The sequence below is a fragment of the Dermacentor albipictus genome, chromosome 3, assembly GCF_038994185.2.
Source record: "Dermacentor albipictus isolate Rhodes 1998 colony chromosome 3, USDA_Dalb.pri_finalv2, whole genome shotgun sequence".
Lineage (NCBI taxonomy): Eukaryota > Metazoa > Arthropoda > Arachnida > Ixodida > Ixodidae > Dermacentor > Dermacentor albipictus.
The window spans coordinates 151889771-151905216 of record NC_091823.1 but is presented as its reverse complement, the minus strand read 5'-3'; the positions used below and the strand labels follow the sequence as shown (position 1 = coordinate 151905216).

Sequence of the window (15446 nt, the reverse complement as noted above, 5' to 3'; positions counted from 1 at the left end):
TATCAGACTTATGAGGGGAACTCATGTTTCTCTAGTTTAATATTTTCTTTTTTGTGCTCCTATATTCTTTACTTTTCCAAAAATAATTGGGTGTTTGAAATAAGTACTCTATATTGCTCTTAAATTTTTCCTGCACCAGAGCCCAAGTTGGGTTACATTTCTTGAACACTTTGCAGTGCTGTAGATTATCAAAAGGAAGAAAAAAATGCCGCAAGTTTGCATTTTAGCCTTCTGTATAACAAGAAGTATGAACCTATCAATTACTTAGACAAGTACAAAAGAACTATGAAAAACTGTGCATAAAGACAGACATACATTATAATAGCAGGAATCGATGGCGAGAATTCTAATAGAAAGGAACCATTAAAAACTAGGCACTAAAGGCACATAATAATTATAATAACACAAGTATTTGCTAAGGATTTGAAGAGACAAAAAAAAATGTCTCTTCAAGTCGCTCCACCCCAACATTCATCCATGGTTCGATGAGTGACCACAGCTGGTGATGCGGTTTGGATAGGTGGAAGCTGAGTGCAGCTGTGAAATAGGTGGAACATGTTGAGGGTCACCAAAGGTTGCACGCTGGTTGCACAGCAGGTTGCCTCGATCTCCGGACTCACTCGACATCCTGCGTTGAGCCTGGTTATACGTCGCTTGCAAGAGGCCTGGCCCAAGTGTGTGGCACGGCTTGGGTAAAATTTCGAGGCAACCTGAAAAACAGATCCATATCTATAAGCAACAAAATATTCTCCATCATAGGGCAAACCTGAAGTTTACCATCGGCACAAAGCAGATAATGAAAACAGACACAAGTCACCAGACTTGAGGTATACAGATGTGCAAAACTATAAATGAATGTGAAGAGCTGCTTATAGTACAGAATGTTTCATTCCCTCTTTTGTAGATCAATAATAGTATCTTAACATAAAGTCAAGTGTACTGGGCCCTCCCTAAAAAAATTCAAATAATGGGGTTTTACGTGCCAAAACCACTTTCTGATTATGAGGCACGCCGTAGTGGAGGACACCGGAAAGTTCGACCCCCTGAGGTTCTTTAATGTGCACCTTAATCTAAGTACATGGGTGTTTTCGCATTTCGCCCCCCTCGAAATGCGGCCGCCGTGGCCGGGGTTCAATCCTGCGACCTCGTGCTCGGCAGCCCAACACCATAGCCACTGAGCAACCACGGCGGGTATGGCCCTCCCTATTTCTGTAAGTAGGCTATTTCATGCGAGCTGTCCCGACCTGGCACACGACCACTTGAAATTTCGTTTCGAAAAACTGGAGGCCCTTCAATATAGGACAAATGTTAATTTCAAGAAATACTTGTGTAACGCGCCAAACTATGCATCATAAAAGGCATAGTCAAAAAATTGGTTCCTTCATTAAGGGGGCCAAATTTTTCAGGACAATAAAGAGAGGCCTTACACCAAAAATTGAACTGCTTATTAGCCACTGCTCAGTTTATTATGGGTCATTAAAATGGACAAAATGGCCTATTAACTTTATTTTCAAAGAACTCGCTTACAGCAAAACCTGCAAATTTATGTAATCCACATATTTAGGACTTGTGCTGCACGCAAAAACTGGTTTCAGGAAGATAAATTCTGCAGCAGTGCACAGAGATGAGGATGAACTAGCAAAAGAAGTCAGTTTTGGTGTAAGTTTATCGGCATACTTACTATTGAGACAGTCCTAGTAAATTTATGCCCAATAACATGTATGAAAGTACACTGTATTGTTTTTAAATTGCTAAAGCTTTATCAAAGCAGTTTTGTCTCAAGCAAAAAAAAATTGTACAAGTGGTCTCCTACTAGTTTCAAAATTTGCATCGCATTTCGTCTAATCCACATAGCCTCTTGGCGGCTAAGGCAAAATGGATGGACTTGAGCATTCCTGCACCGATAGCAGGGAGTCTAAACTGCTTCGAAGTTAATTCTTTCATTGCTGAGTGGCTACAAGCCACTTCACTCAAAAATTTGCCACTTAATTACATGTATTTAGCTCGATCGTTCTGTCAGCTTCCAGCCTGCTTGGCATCATCACGAAGACTGCCAACTCCCTAGTGGACGTAGCCAGGACACGGTGGTGGCAGGACGCAGTGGCAGGAGCCGCCAAAGGCTTCGAACTCCCTAGTGAACATAGTGAGGACACGGTGGTCGTAGGATGCAGGGGCGGGAGCCACCAGAGTGTACCTGCAGCAAATTTGCACAAACGCTCCTACCATGTCACAGTTTACAAGAAAAATTCAGCTGTCTGTGTAACATGGATACCAATACAAATAAATGTAAACAGTTAGGTCCTACAACACAACTAGAACATCGACAAAGAAGAAATGGTACTTATGTTTATGAAAATCCAAGATATGAAAAAAAAAGGATGTGCATCCGATTTGTGCGTGTAAGCTCAATGGTAACCTGAGCTCATACCATCAAGTGATCTGCTAGTCAACTGCAAGCCTCTTAAAATGTCATTGTATATTTTTTCCATGCACTATGTTAAGCTGCTTTAAAACAAGTTCAATATCTCTGAATATAAGTAAATCACGAAGAAATTCAATTAATGAATTCCAGTGGTCGTTAATGCAACAAAGTGCAAGCTCTGAATGAAGCGGGCCAAACTGGGTAGTGACAAATAACAATGTGGTTCTCTACATATTGTTTTTCTGGCTTTCGCTGTAGCATTAAAATACACTAGAAATTTCACATTCCTGCAATTTAACCCTGCTAATTTTTATTCCATAATGCATAATACTTCAGCAAGAGCACTAATGCTGTCTTTTAATCGTAAATAGTGATAGAACAAGAAATTTTACTGGAGCCAATGTTTGGCAAGAAAACTTCTCTTCTTCTCTTTGTCGAAACATTGGCTCCAGCGATGCTCCTTGTTCTACGGCTCTTATCATTTCAAGTCTCTGTCTTCCTGTGAACCTCTGTACTTTCAATGCTGTATCAATTAAATTGTAATAACGGAGAATTAGTAAATGTAGCTGATGGAGAATTTGTGCTTGTTGGTAGATAATGACAGAGTAACTGCGCAACATAGAGATACGGACAAAGGAGGCTTATGTGTGTCGTCTCCTACAGCCATGTTTCTCTCTTTTGGACGATTACTCTATCTAGATGTAAAAGTATTACCCTTTGCACAATAATGCTGAAATGAAAAAGGCCAGGAAAGTGGACACAAAAATTAAAACAAATAGCATCATATGCTAATGAGATATGCAAAAGTGCCTGCTATGATCTGTCTCACCCATAACGTGCTGGATAAGATGGCGTCTTCTGCTGGATGTTGCCATTTCTTGAATACCTAAAATAAAGTACATTTCAAAATTACAAAGATACAAAGAACAACAGCAGTAGCAGTGGAGATAATGCATTGTTTAATAAAAGAAAGTAAACTAATATCTGATACACCGCAGACGAAATTTCCTTTATTAAATTAGTAGAAAAATACACCACACCTCATTTCATTCAATGATGTGAGCGTTTCTTGGTACAAGAAAAAAAGGTATTTCTGCATGAAAACAGTAACATAATCGTAGCATTCTACTTTTCCAAAATACGCTACAGTGACAAAGCCAACTACGGCTGTATATACTTAAAATTGTTATATGCACCTTACAATAGCCAAGACAGGATAAACTTGGGTTCATGTGCAGCTCACCGGGAGATACAACTTTGCAATCAACTCATTTCTGCTTGCCAAATACCTGCACTAACATAAGACTACAAATAAAAAGACCCTCTTTTTCATAAAACACCGGACTCAAAATAGAAAATCCAGCAGGAATAGCACAAATATCTCTACACAACACAGCCAGGTTTTGTGCGCTTAGTAGGATTTACTATATAAAGGTTGCAGCAAATTTATGCTTTTAAATATTTACAACCGTGAAAATAAAAATGACATAAAAAATAATAGCATTATACATCGGCTTATACTGTAAGCCAATGTGTTTCCGACTTGACGCCAAATGCACATTTAATTTGTTCCGTTTCAGCGCTTTTAAAGGGTTGTGTCTGTTCGCTCTTGCATGCAGCCGCCTTACTGCTACGAAAATATCTGTGCTGCCACATCGCCTGACACTGCCATAGCGTGGTAGCGTTTTTATTATTCGCGGTAATATACCTAAAGCGCTTGTAAATCTTCAGAATAGACTACTGTTTTTTTCGACAGCCTGTCTTCGCCAGCGAAAGTCACACTGGTCACACTACACTTCAAGTTACGCAGTACTTGGTATTCTACGGATTTTTCGATGCGACAGGCCACTCGTCATTGGAGTCGTTAAGAACGGTGTTTATCTATGGCAGTACAGCTTTGCTATAATTTTAGATGCTCCCCTGAGGCTTCCGTCTGCCAGTAGTATTTTCGCATACATACGCCCACGCATGCCTAAGAAACGTCTGTGAACCGCCAAGAGAAACGTGGCGCAAAATGTAGCCGTGCCGGAAGGGCCGATTACGCGTCGTTTGTAAACTCGGAACAAAAGCTGATATGCTTACCTGAGAGGTTAAGAGAAATATTGCACAGGTCACTCTCCGCTGGTAGTCTTTCGTATGCATCTGGTCGTCTCTGCGTTGCGATCTCCCATATCACAAGGAAAATGTAGTGCAAAACGCAACACTTCCGGCGCTGCACTTGCTCGATGTCGGCAAAGACGAAATCGGCGACACGCCGCTGCTGGCGGCAGTCGTCCTCGTCGCAATCACACAGCACGGACAGAAGTTCCCACCGTGACTTGCCGCAACGCCTGGTTGCAGTCGCCCCTAACGCAGCGCCTTCAGAACCACTCCATAGAATAAAGAGCCACCACTCGACGACAACGTAATCGCGCGAGATGCAACACAACTGAAAAATGGCGTCATACTATTGACGGCTTCGGCTTTGGATCATTTGAATCCGCACAACTAGTTTCGGTTTTCTTTCCTTGCGTTGAAACAAAAACTGTTTTGCTCACTGATAATTTTGCGTCACGTAGGAGGAAGAAGAAGACGAGGAGGCGTGCGGATGTGTCTTGCGTGCGCTTCCAGGTTTTTCGATGTTCCTGGCGGATTTATGCTTGTGCTCAAGCCAACTTCGATTGGAATCATCAGCGGAAGCCACCAGGAGCACCTGGATACCAAAATTGCGGCAAGTGGACCCAATTTTCGGCTATTTTTCGACTCTGACGCGTCGTCCCGGCAGCTGCGTTCGACCTAGCGTCGACTCCGATCACTGCCCGCCGGCCAAGCGTCGGTGCGTCGCGCTGCCGACCCCTGGGGCTTAGCACGGCTGGATATTTTCGGCGAAAATGGAGGTTGTTGTTCAAGGGGAGGATATTTATCCTGAAGAATTTTCCGAGAAGGTCGGTTGGTTCACGATCAACACAAGCCGGCAACGCGGCAGCTAAGATGGCGGCCGCGGAGGAAGCCAAGGTGTCGGCTCGGATCGAAGAGAAAGACAAGATGGCGACCACGGCCACGTGAGCGCCAAATCAATCAAGATGGCGGGGAGGAAATTGGCGCTGCGCTCCGTGGCGTCACAGCAACCACGCCTACCTACTGGCCTGCATAAGGTGATAATCCGACCGAGCGGAGGATTGAAAGCTCTATCTTTGGGTGGAGACGTGAAGATATATGAGATTGTTCGAGCTGCTGCGGGCGTGAATTTGAAGGAGGCTAAGGAAGACATTATTCAACTTAACACCAAGCAAAACACCATTTTGGTGGGCACCATGAGTGAAGAAAGAATGCATCGGTACCTGAAGATAAAAATACTTCAGGTTGATCAGGCAAAATACGAAGTAAACGCCTACCTGTCAGCCCCCGATGGCAGTGGCAAAGGAGTTATTCATGGGATCCCGGTGGAACACACGGAAGCACAGATTCTGGACAAGCTGGATTGTTCAAGGGACCCCAAAATCAGAGGGGTCAGAAGAATGGGGAAGACATCGACCTCAGTTCTGATACTCTTCGTAAACGATAATGTGCCCTTTTGGATTTATTATGGAGGCGGGCTCCTCAAGTGCTTCCTCTACAAAAAGAAGTTTGAGGTGTGCAACGCATGCGGGCATCTTGGGCACCGCTCTGATGTGTGTCCGGACCCGGACGACGTCAAGTGCCGCGGCTGTGGTACGGTGAAGCCACCGGATGGACCCGTGTGCGATCCCAAATGTGCTCTTTGTGGAAAGGGACATGAACTGGGCAACAAGAAGTGTCGCGAGATCTACCGAACTCCGTACATCGTCAGGAAACGCCGGTGGGAGCGGAAGCTCCAAGAAGAGGAGGCGAAGAAAACACCCTCGTCTGGGCGAAAAAGCCGATCAAGAAGCCGGGAGGGCTTCCGGAGCCGCTCCGGCTCCTTCCCTCGCCTCGATCACCCGGGCCGTTCCAGCTCCAGGGATCGTTCCGGCTCCGGGGTCCACTCCGGCTCCAGGGCAAGATCGTCGTCAAGGCCGAGGAATGAAGCCAACAAGCAAAGGGAGGTGAGCTGGGTAGAAGGTCTCCCCCAAAAATACGGAGTCCGAGGAACTCGCCAAGATGAGAATCACGGTAGAGAAACTGATTAAAAGAGTAGATGACCTCGAAAAGGAAAACGCTATGCTAAAAAGGGAGAAGAAAGTAGCTAACGCAGTCAAAACAGCTAACACGATTGGAACCCACCCAGCCGTTGAAAGCACTGTGGCGATGCAGGTAGATGACACCCGCTCCCAACCTCTGAAAAGGAAACCAGGCGCGATCGCGCCACAAGAACCCACAATGGCAGGTCTGTGCAAGAAAATGGACGACTTCCAGGCGAGCTGGGAGGCAAAGTTCGCATCAGTCATCCAAGCCATCCAGGCGCTATCGGAAGAAAGACAGAAAGACCGGGCCGCGTTGGTGAGCATTAATAACTGGCAGAGGGAAACAGAGCAGAAGGTACATGGTGGTTCTCAGACGGCTGCGACCCTAATACCACTGGGTGATAATCCACAATTCAATCATGGCCAGTCACAATAAACACACGATTTGGCAGTGGAATTGCCGCGGGTACCGTCGCAAAAGGGCGGTCCTACAGCAGCTCCTTCTTGGCAAAGACAATCCGGACGTAATCGCTTTACAAGAAACTGCGGGGATGGCAAAATTATCGGGCTACATATCATTTAGTACAGATGATGGAAGATCTGAGGCAACCACCCTGGTCAGGAGAAACTTGGCAGTCGTTAAGCACGACACGGAGGTTATCAACGTAGACCACGTCCTTGCTGAACTCATTCCAGCAAAAAAGAAAGAAGGCAGCCTCTTTGTTCTCAATATCTATAGCAGCCCGAAACAAAGGAAGGCCCGATTTGGACCTCTTCTCCAAAAAACTCTGCGTATTGCCAACAGGCAAGCTTTGGTAGTGGTGGGAGACTTTAACGCCCAAGACGCTGCCTGGGGGTACAGAAAAGAAGGAGTTAAGGGAAGGGAACTCTCGCTGGATGCACAGCAAGAGGGGCTTACCTTAATGACCGACCCCCAAACCCCCACTAGAACGGGGAATAGTGTCAGCATAAACACCTCACCCGACCTCACATTCGTCAAAAACGTGGGAGATGCAACCTGGGTTAATACCCAGGAAAACCTAGGTAGCGATCACTTTATTCTCGAAACAGTGGTGAACGCAGGCCCTGCCAGGAGAAAAGGCAGAAACCAGCTAATTGTTGAATGGGATGCCATTCGCGAAATAAGAAGGGAGACGGCAGGGAGTGAGATAAGGGATATTGATGAATGGGCTAAGAAACTAGGCCAGGACGTTAAAAACGCAACCAAGGAAATAACGGATGACTCTGCACTGGAGATAGCGGACAGCCACCTCCTCCATATGTGGGAGGCTAAGCTCAGCATGGAAAAACGGCTCAGGAGGCAAAGATGGAACCGCAATCTCAGGAGACGGATCGCTAGGCTCAATAAAGATATAGAAGATTACGCGCTCAAACTAACCAGGCAGAACTGGGAGTCCACCTGCTATGGGATGGACGGAAATATAGGCCTAGCTAGGACATGGAATCTACTCCGCTACCTGCTGGATCCACAGGGCTGCAAAACAGCGCAGCGACAGAACCTTCAAAAAATTCTTCACTTGTACGAAGGTACGGAGGTAGATCTAATGAAGGACATACAGGAGCGATACAAAGGGGACACTAGCAAGGAACCCCTACCTAACTATGAAGGCGTAGGCAACTCCAGCCTAGACGAACTCATCAGCGAGGCGGAGGTCCGGGCGGACATTGCCAAGCTCAAAACCAAATCAGCTTCAGGCCCGGATGACGTTAGCAATAAAATGCTACGCAATCTAGACGATAACTCTATAACTGCATCAACTAACTTTATGCAGAAGTGCTAGGAAGAGGGTAAACTACCAAATCAGTGGAAAACCGCTAAGGTGGCTATGATCCCAAAAACCAGGCAAGAAACTCCAGATAGAGAACTTAAGACCTATCTCTCTAACCTCTTGTGCAGACAAGCTTTTGGAGCACGTTATTCAAACGCGGCTCAATAACTACATGGAGGATAATGACCTCTATCCGCATTCGATGGTGGGCTTTAGGCCCAGGCTCTCCACCCAGGACGTGATGCTGCAACTAAAGCACCAAATCATCGATGCGGAAACGGGGGACGCAAAGGCAATTCTAGGGCTTGACCTAGCGAAGGCTTTTGATAACGTCACACATAAAGCCATTCTTGAGAACCTTCAGGACTTGGGAGTAGGCGTACGAACCTACAATTACATTAGGGACTTTTTGTCAGACCGAGAAGCAAAAATCCAGATTGGAGAATGCCAATCGGATGGCATTAAATTAGGCAGCAAAGGGAACCCACAGGGCTCTGTGCTCTCGCCGTTTCTTTTCAATGTGGCCATGATCAAACTCCCTGAAAGACTGGAGGCTATTGAAGGACTAAATCACAGCATATACGCTGATGACATTACGTTGTGGATAGCTAGGGGCAGCGATGCCCAAATAGAGGAAACCCTCCAAAGGGCTATCCAGGCAGTTGAAGGTTATGTCGGACCTAGGGGACTTAAATGTTCACCGCAAAAATCGGAACTGCTTCTATACCAGCCGAAAGGCAGGGCCAGTGAGGAGGAACCGCAAATCTCTCTCACAGCTGGGTGGATCCCCATTCCAAAAGTTGACAAAATCAGAGTTCTGGGACTATTTATTCAGGCCAACGGTTTTAATGGCGAAACAATAAGGAGACTAGACGGCTGCGCACTGCAGACCATGAGGCTGATCCGCAGGATCGCCAACAGGCGGTCCGGGATGAGAGAAGCGAATCTAGTTAGGCTAGTCCAGGCCTTTGTGATAGGTAGAATAGCTTATGTTGCTCCCTTCCTCAGTTTTAGGTCATTCGAGAAGAAGAAGATTGATGGCATCATACGTAAAAGTATAAAACAGGCGCTGGGGCTTCCCATCCGCACTGCAAATGAAAAGCTTTTAGCTCTAGGGCTCCACAACACGCTTGAGGAGATTATTGAAGCCGTGAGGATCTCGCAGTATGAGAGACTTGTGGGAAGCTCTACGGGCAGGAAAATCCTAGCTAGGCTAGGCATAAACTATGAGGGGCAGGAAGGCATCAAAGTAGACCTGCCGCGAAGCGTGCGGAACCGACTAATAATCCCATCACTACCTCAAAACATGCACCCAATCCATCACAAAGAACGCAGACCGAAATGGACCGAGGCTCTTGAGAAGCGTTTCAAAAACTCGAAGGACGTGCTCTACGTTGATGCTGCAGACTATGGCAACGGCCGCATGGCCCTAGCTGTAGCGAGCGCTGAAGCTAGATTAATAGCCGAGGGGCACAGTTCCAACGGATTGCTCTCAAATTGGAGAAGAATCTGCCATAGCACTTGCAATTGCAAGTACTTCAGCCAAAATTATAGTCAGCGACTCTAAGGTTGCGGTGATGAACTTTGCCAGAGGCAGAATTTCTCCCGAGGCGAACAGAATCCTGCAGACCTGCAGAGATAGCAGGAAAATTGAAATAATCTGGGCACCTGCGCACGCCTCCCTCGCTGGGAATGAGGCGGCCCACGAATTAGCTCGAGGACTCACATTCCGAGCTGGTGGGCTAGCCGAAGGCTTCACGGGGCGAGACCGCTTAGTGTGCTACAGAGATATCACACAACACTACAGACTAGGGCGGGTTAAATATCCTCCGGCTGATGCATCCTTAAACAAGAGCCAGGCCTCCACTTGGCGTCACCTGCAAACCAACTCGTTTCCAAGCCCGGTGTCGTGCAGCCTCTACTACCCGGGTCAGTACTCTAGCCAATGTAAGCTATGTAAAGCCAGGGCTAATCTTAATCACATTCTGTGGGAATGCCCACAGGCTCCCTCTGAGGGAAGAATAACGTCTTTAGAACAATGGGAGACCTTATTACTCAGCTCCGATCTGGAGATTCAACTGAAGACCGTCCAACTGGCCGAAATCGCCGCTAGGGTCCAAGGACTCCTGGCCGTCGTCTAGGTGGGAAGACTTAAAGCCTTCCCTACATCTGTTGGACAAATAAAGTTTTACAATGGCAATGACGTCACGTAAGTAATGCTCACGAATGAAACAGCCGTGAATTTAACACGCGTCTTGAAATACCCGCTACGTTCACTTCGCAGAAGCAAAATTTGCTCGTCCGAGTGCGGTTACGTTTGAAATATCTATCGTTGGGCTGTCGGAGCGTGCTCGAAGTGGGAAGACGCGGCGTAATTCTTCTTAATTTGCTTAGCTATAACGGTACGGCTGCCCTTGATCTCTGTCGAGTGCAGTTTGCGCTGATGTAAGGTGTACCTACAAAGCCGCCGACGTTACTGAATAATCTAGTGAACCTGAAGCTGCCAGAACTCCGGTATTTTCTCCACAATTTCTTGCGACTGCGTTCCGCTCTCACCCAATGCAAGCGTAGTCATTTGGCGGAGATTTAGCAACACATTTTCCCGAAATATCGTTCACCGCTGTATCACGACGTGGAGAAGCAGCGTTGTTGGTCCTCAGTAAAATTTTCTGTTTATTGCGAATTTTGCGATAGCAGTTATATGGGCACAACCGTCGAAATAGATTTGTCGGTTTTACCGCAAGCTTACGTATAAAGTCAAGTGCGATAAGATCCCATCCCGCGCCGTTGACTGTGCGCGTTAAAGGAAGTGTTCGAGGCTGAGCCGGGCTGGGTGGGCGCCCCAAGTCTAGTATCTAAGGAGGTCACGTGATAAAACGCGCGCAAGCCGGGAGAGGGGGGCGCTAGTTTAGCGCGCTTCTCCTCCTCTAGACATTGCTCTAGCCCGGTCTTGCGCCACCCTCGCTCTGTTTTGGAGATAATTTCCGATGGATGCAAAGCTGGGAGCGGGGGCGGAGGTAAGGGCGCGCTCAGATAGCGCAAATTTTCGGAGACGCTTTGAAGGAAGAGGCAGCAGAAGCGTTCGGTCCGCTCTGCTCGCGCCCTTCATCACGCCAACGCTGTGACAGCGAGTGCTCGCCGTCATTGAGAGATCTGTTGATGTTTGCACGTGCGCGCGTGACCCAGTGCTTGCTAATTTCAGGAGTAAGCGAATGTTTACTGCAGTTTATTCAGCCGATGAAACTACGAACCTTGGTTCGTGCAATAGTTCGTGCAGTGGTTCATGCAGCATTGGGGTGAAACTTCTGTGTTATTGTTTTTATATTTCCAGGGGGTTCCAAAGCACTGTTGCGTGCACTAATATTTGTTTCTGGTCGCGGAACGCAACGCACTGCGGTAGCCCAGTGGCTTTGGTGTTGCACTGCTGAGCTCGAGGTGACGGGTCGAACCACCACCGCGGCAGTCACATTCCAACGGGGTCAGAATGCGAAAATGCGCGTATACCGTGGATTCCGAACACGTTCAATAACCCGAGCTGCTGAAAATAAATCTGCAGCTTTCCATTACCGTGCGCCTCATAACAAGATCTTGATTTTGGAACTTAAATCTTCAAAATTTAATTTTAAGTCGCGGAATTACACTTACAATCGACACTGTTGAGGGCGCCTACTGAACTTATCTCGTTGCTGTGCTCTCTTTAGTAGCCAATACTTTTTTTTAGATTTACTTAAGGTCAGAATCCATTGTGGCAAATCCAGGTCTTCCTTAGCATAGGAAACCAGCTATCGTTTAAGCGTGCGAGGTATCAACAAACATGGTCAAGGAAAATCAATATATGGAGTTCGAAGTAATTGCAGAACATGACAAGGATGAAAGAATGATACACCGCATTACAACCAGGACAGGAACCCGAGGGCCAGCCTAAAACAGAAGAGTTTATCTGGTATTTCTCCTCCTGCATTGAAATCTTTCTCTCGCCAGACTCTTCTCAAACATCAGAGGAATGGCGATCTTCCACGACGACTCTTCGCGTACTATTGAGAGTCAAACGACCCATGCGCAAATGTTGATTCTCGTTTTCTGACTCTAATCGCGTAAAAGTGGGTCTTCGGAAGAAACAAGAGAGAGTCATGTTGCCGTGACTCACTTTTTACTCTTTTTTCTTAGAGTGCACGCCTTCCCACGATTCTTTCGGCGGACGCCTCGTCTTACGGTCTCGGTGCCGTCCTTTTCCAGAAACAACGCAATGGCGAGCGCCGGCCGATAGCGTTTGCTTCAAAGTCACTGACCAAAACTGAGCAGCGCTATGCGCAAGTGGAAAAGGAGGCACTAGCGTTAACCTGGGCTGCCGAAAGATTCGACGAATACATAAGAGGTATTGGTAAAATGCCTATTGATGTGTTGCCGCCAAGGGTTCAGCGCTTCAGAATGCGGCTGATGCGGTATCACTTTAACATCGTGTACGTTCCCGGTAAAAGCTTGATAATGGTGGACGCTCTTTCAAGAGCACCGACGAAAGCAGATAAACTAGCCGGCGAACTGACCGTCTCGGAAGTGTCGTCTTTCGTCAAAACATGCGTGCAAGGGCTTCAAATGGGTGACAATTTTGTTAATAAAATACGCGATGTGCAAAAGGCTGACGTAGTTTGTCAAGCCTTGCTTAAGTTGTGTCGCGAAGGCTGGCCGAAAAAACCAAAGCTTCCTTGCTACTTAGTTCCGTACTGGCAGGAAAGAGCACTAATAGCCGTATGCAATGGCATGCTGCTAAAAGGGACCAGACTAGTGGTACCTCAGTGCCTAAGAAAGGAGGTACTAAAAAACTACATGATGGACATCACGGAATCGCGAGAACTAGAGCTTTGGCAAAGGAATTGGTCTGGTGGGCAGGCATCGGCGAACAACTTGTGCGGCAAGTGAAAGAATGTGTTAGTTGTGCGCGCTTTGTCAACCAGAACTCGGAGCCAATGATTTCAACCCCAACGCCAAGTTTCGCGTGGGAACGAGTTGGAGTCGACTTGTGCTTTATTAACAACTGTCATTATCTAGTCGTGGTCGACTACCTGTCACGGTATCCGGAAGTAGCCCTCCTTCTCTCAACAAAAGCTAGGGTGGGGATAGAAAGGCTAAAAAGCATTTTTGCACGCCATGGCATCCCGGAGACCGTAGTGACAGACAATGGACCACGATTTTCTTGTACAGAGTTTGATAAGTTTGCATACGATTATGGCTTTGGTCACGTCACTACTATCCCTAGGTACCCTCAGGCTAATGGGGAAATTGAACGTATGGTTCAAACAGTTAAGCGCCTGATCCTTAAATCTAAGGACCCGTACCTGGCTCTGCTTGCCTACAGGGCAACCCCAGGCATTCGTAGCCCTAGTCCGGCTGAAATCCTCATGGGCCGGCGTCTTAGGACAAGAGTTCCAATGGCACCGCAGCTGCGTGGTCCAGTGCAGCCACCGCTGCGTAATCTTGTGGCCAAAGACAGTGCCAACAAGAAGCTACAAGCACGGTACTACAACAGGCGCCACAAAACCAGAGAATTGAACAAAATAAAAGCTGGTGATTCCGTTTGGGTAACGGACATGAAGACTAGAGCAACGGTGCTAGCCACAGCCGCTACACCGCGGTCCTACATAATAGGCACCCAGGATGGGAGTACGCTGCGGCGTAACCGACGAATGCTCAACCACTTGCCAGAACAGAGGAAGGCAGAAGGCAGCTACGAGTTTCCAAACGAAAATGATTCATCCGAATTGGTTTTTACGAACAGGGAGTCACCCGATACCTTAACAGATTCGTTACGTTTAGCATCGGGGGCTGTGACTTCTACTTTAGTACCTTCTGCTTCAGTGACTGTGACCAAGTCTGGTAGAGTGGTTAAGCGACCAGTTCGATACGGGATTGATGAATGAGGTTTTGTTCGTGGTAGATTACCACTGAGGGTTCTAGCTTTGTTCATGTGCGGGTGTGCTAAATGTCATGCACGAAAACCATTTTCATTTTGCAAAAGAGGGATGTGCTGGAATGTATTTCTATGCGGCTGAAAGCACGCTCCCGCAGGGCGCGCCGAGTCATTGCGCCTGACGCATGTATAGAACCACGTGTCACTGACGTCACGCTGGTTCTACTTAAACGGCTGTGGAAATAGACGGGGCTCTTTCCCCTTGCTGGCGATTTGGACTACAGTCGTCTCCTGTCTTTCGTCGATCACCCACTGATAGCGGCGGCGCCGATACCGCAAACACATCGGTAAAAACTCACAATCTCATGCAGTTGGTGTGAATATGGGGTACTGCATGTGTTGTGCATAAAATTAGGTGCGTAATACAAATACTGCATACATATATGCGTATTATCATGTATAGTATCCTCAGGTTGCCATAATTAACCGTCTCCTTTCATATTTCAAGCACAATAACGAAATGCGGCGTAGTACTCACCGCATAGATTATGTGGATGCCATTTTTGTTCATTATTTGGCGGCGCATTTCATAATGATGAGGTCCCAATGGTATGTGCGGTAACATGTCCATTTCTGTGGCCTGTCGTTTGGTTGCAGGGACGTATTCGTAGATCGTCTGCCAGCCGGTACGCTGCTGTACTGCGCAGACGGTGGAAGCCTTCTAGAAGCTTCGTGCATTGCGTAGGCGGCCACGCCCGGCCTGAAGTTACGACTGATTCTAGTCCCATCAATATGCGTTTGACAATACAATGCACGAAACGATAGCGACGCAATGCCCGAAAGGAACGACTTATCATAAAAGAAAGCCGTAAATATCTCGAAACGCGACTGTCGTTTCTGCGGCTGCGCCTCATTTGGTGGCGCGATGGAATTTTAGAAGAAAAAAAAACAGCCCATTATACAAGCCTATAAACATAGCATAAGTCAACATTGCATGTAGTATTTTTTCAACAACGTAATCTAAAACTGTTCAATAATTTCCCTAATTTAAGCCACCCTATTTCTCCTTGAAAGTATTTGCAGGGTTGGGAGAACATAAATATTGATTTCATTATTGAGGGAAAGACCAAGGCTGGTTCCAAGAAGCAGCTGCAAAGGAATACTGGAAAACTTCTGGAAGACGTAGTATTTCATAATTTTTTTATTAG

The 15446-nt window shown here is 46.8% G+C and overlaps 1 protein-coding gene across 6 annotated transcripts in view; it reads right to left on the bottom strand.

Moving 5' to 3' along the window:
- Nucleotides 1-14946, bottom strand: part of LOC139057632 (uncharacterized) — a 210926-nt gene extending 195980 nt beyond the window's left edge. For all 6 annotated transcript variants that reach the window (XM_070536181.1, XM_070536183.1, XM_070536179.1 and 3 more), the window contains exon 1: nucleotides 14777-14946. In XM_070536181.1, the coding sequence (XP_070392282.1) occupies nucleotides 14777-14869 (93 nt within the window). In that variant the 5' untranslated portion in view covers nucleotides 14870-14946. The remainder of the gene's footprint in view (nucleotides 1-14776) is intronic.
- Nucleotides 14947-15446: the final 500 nt, after the last annotated feature.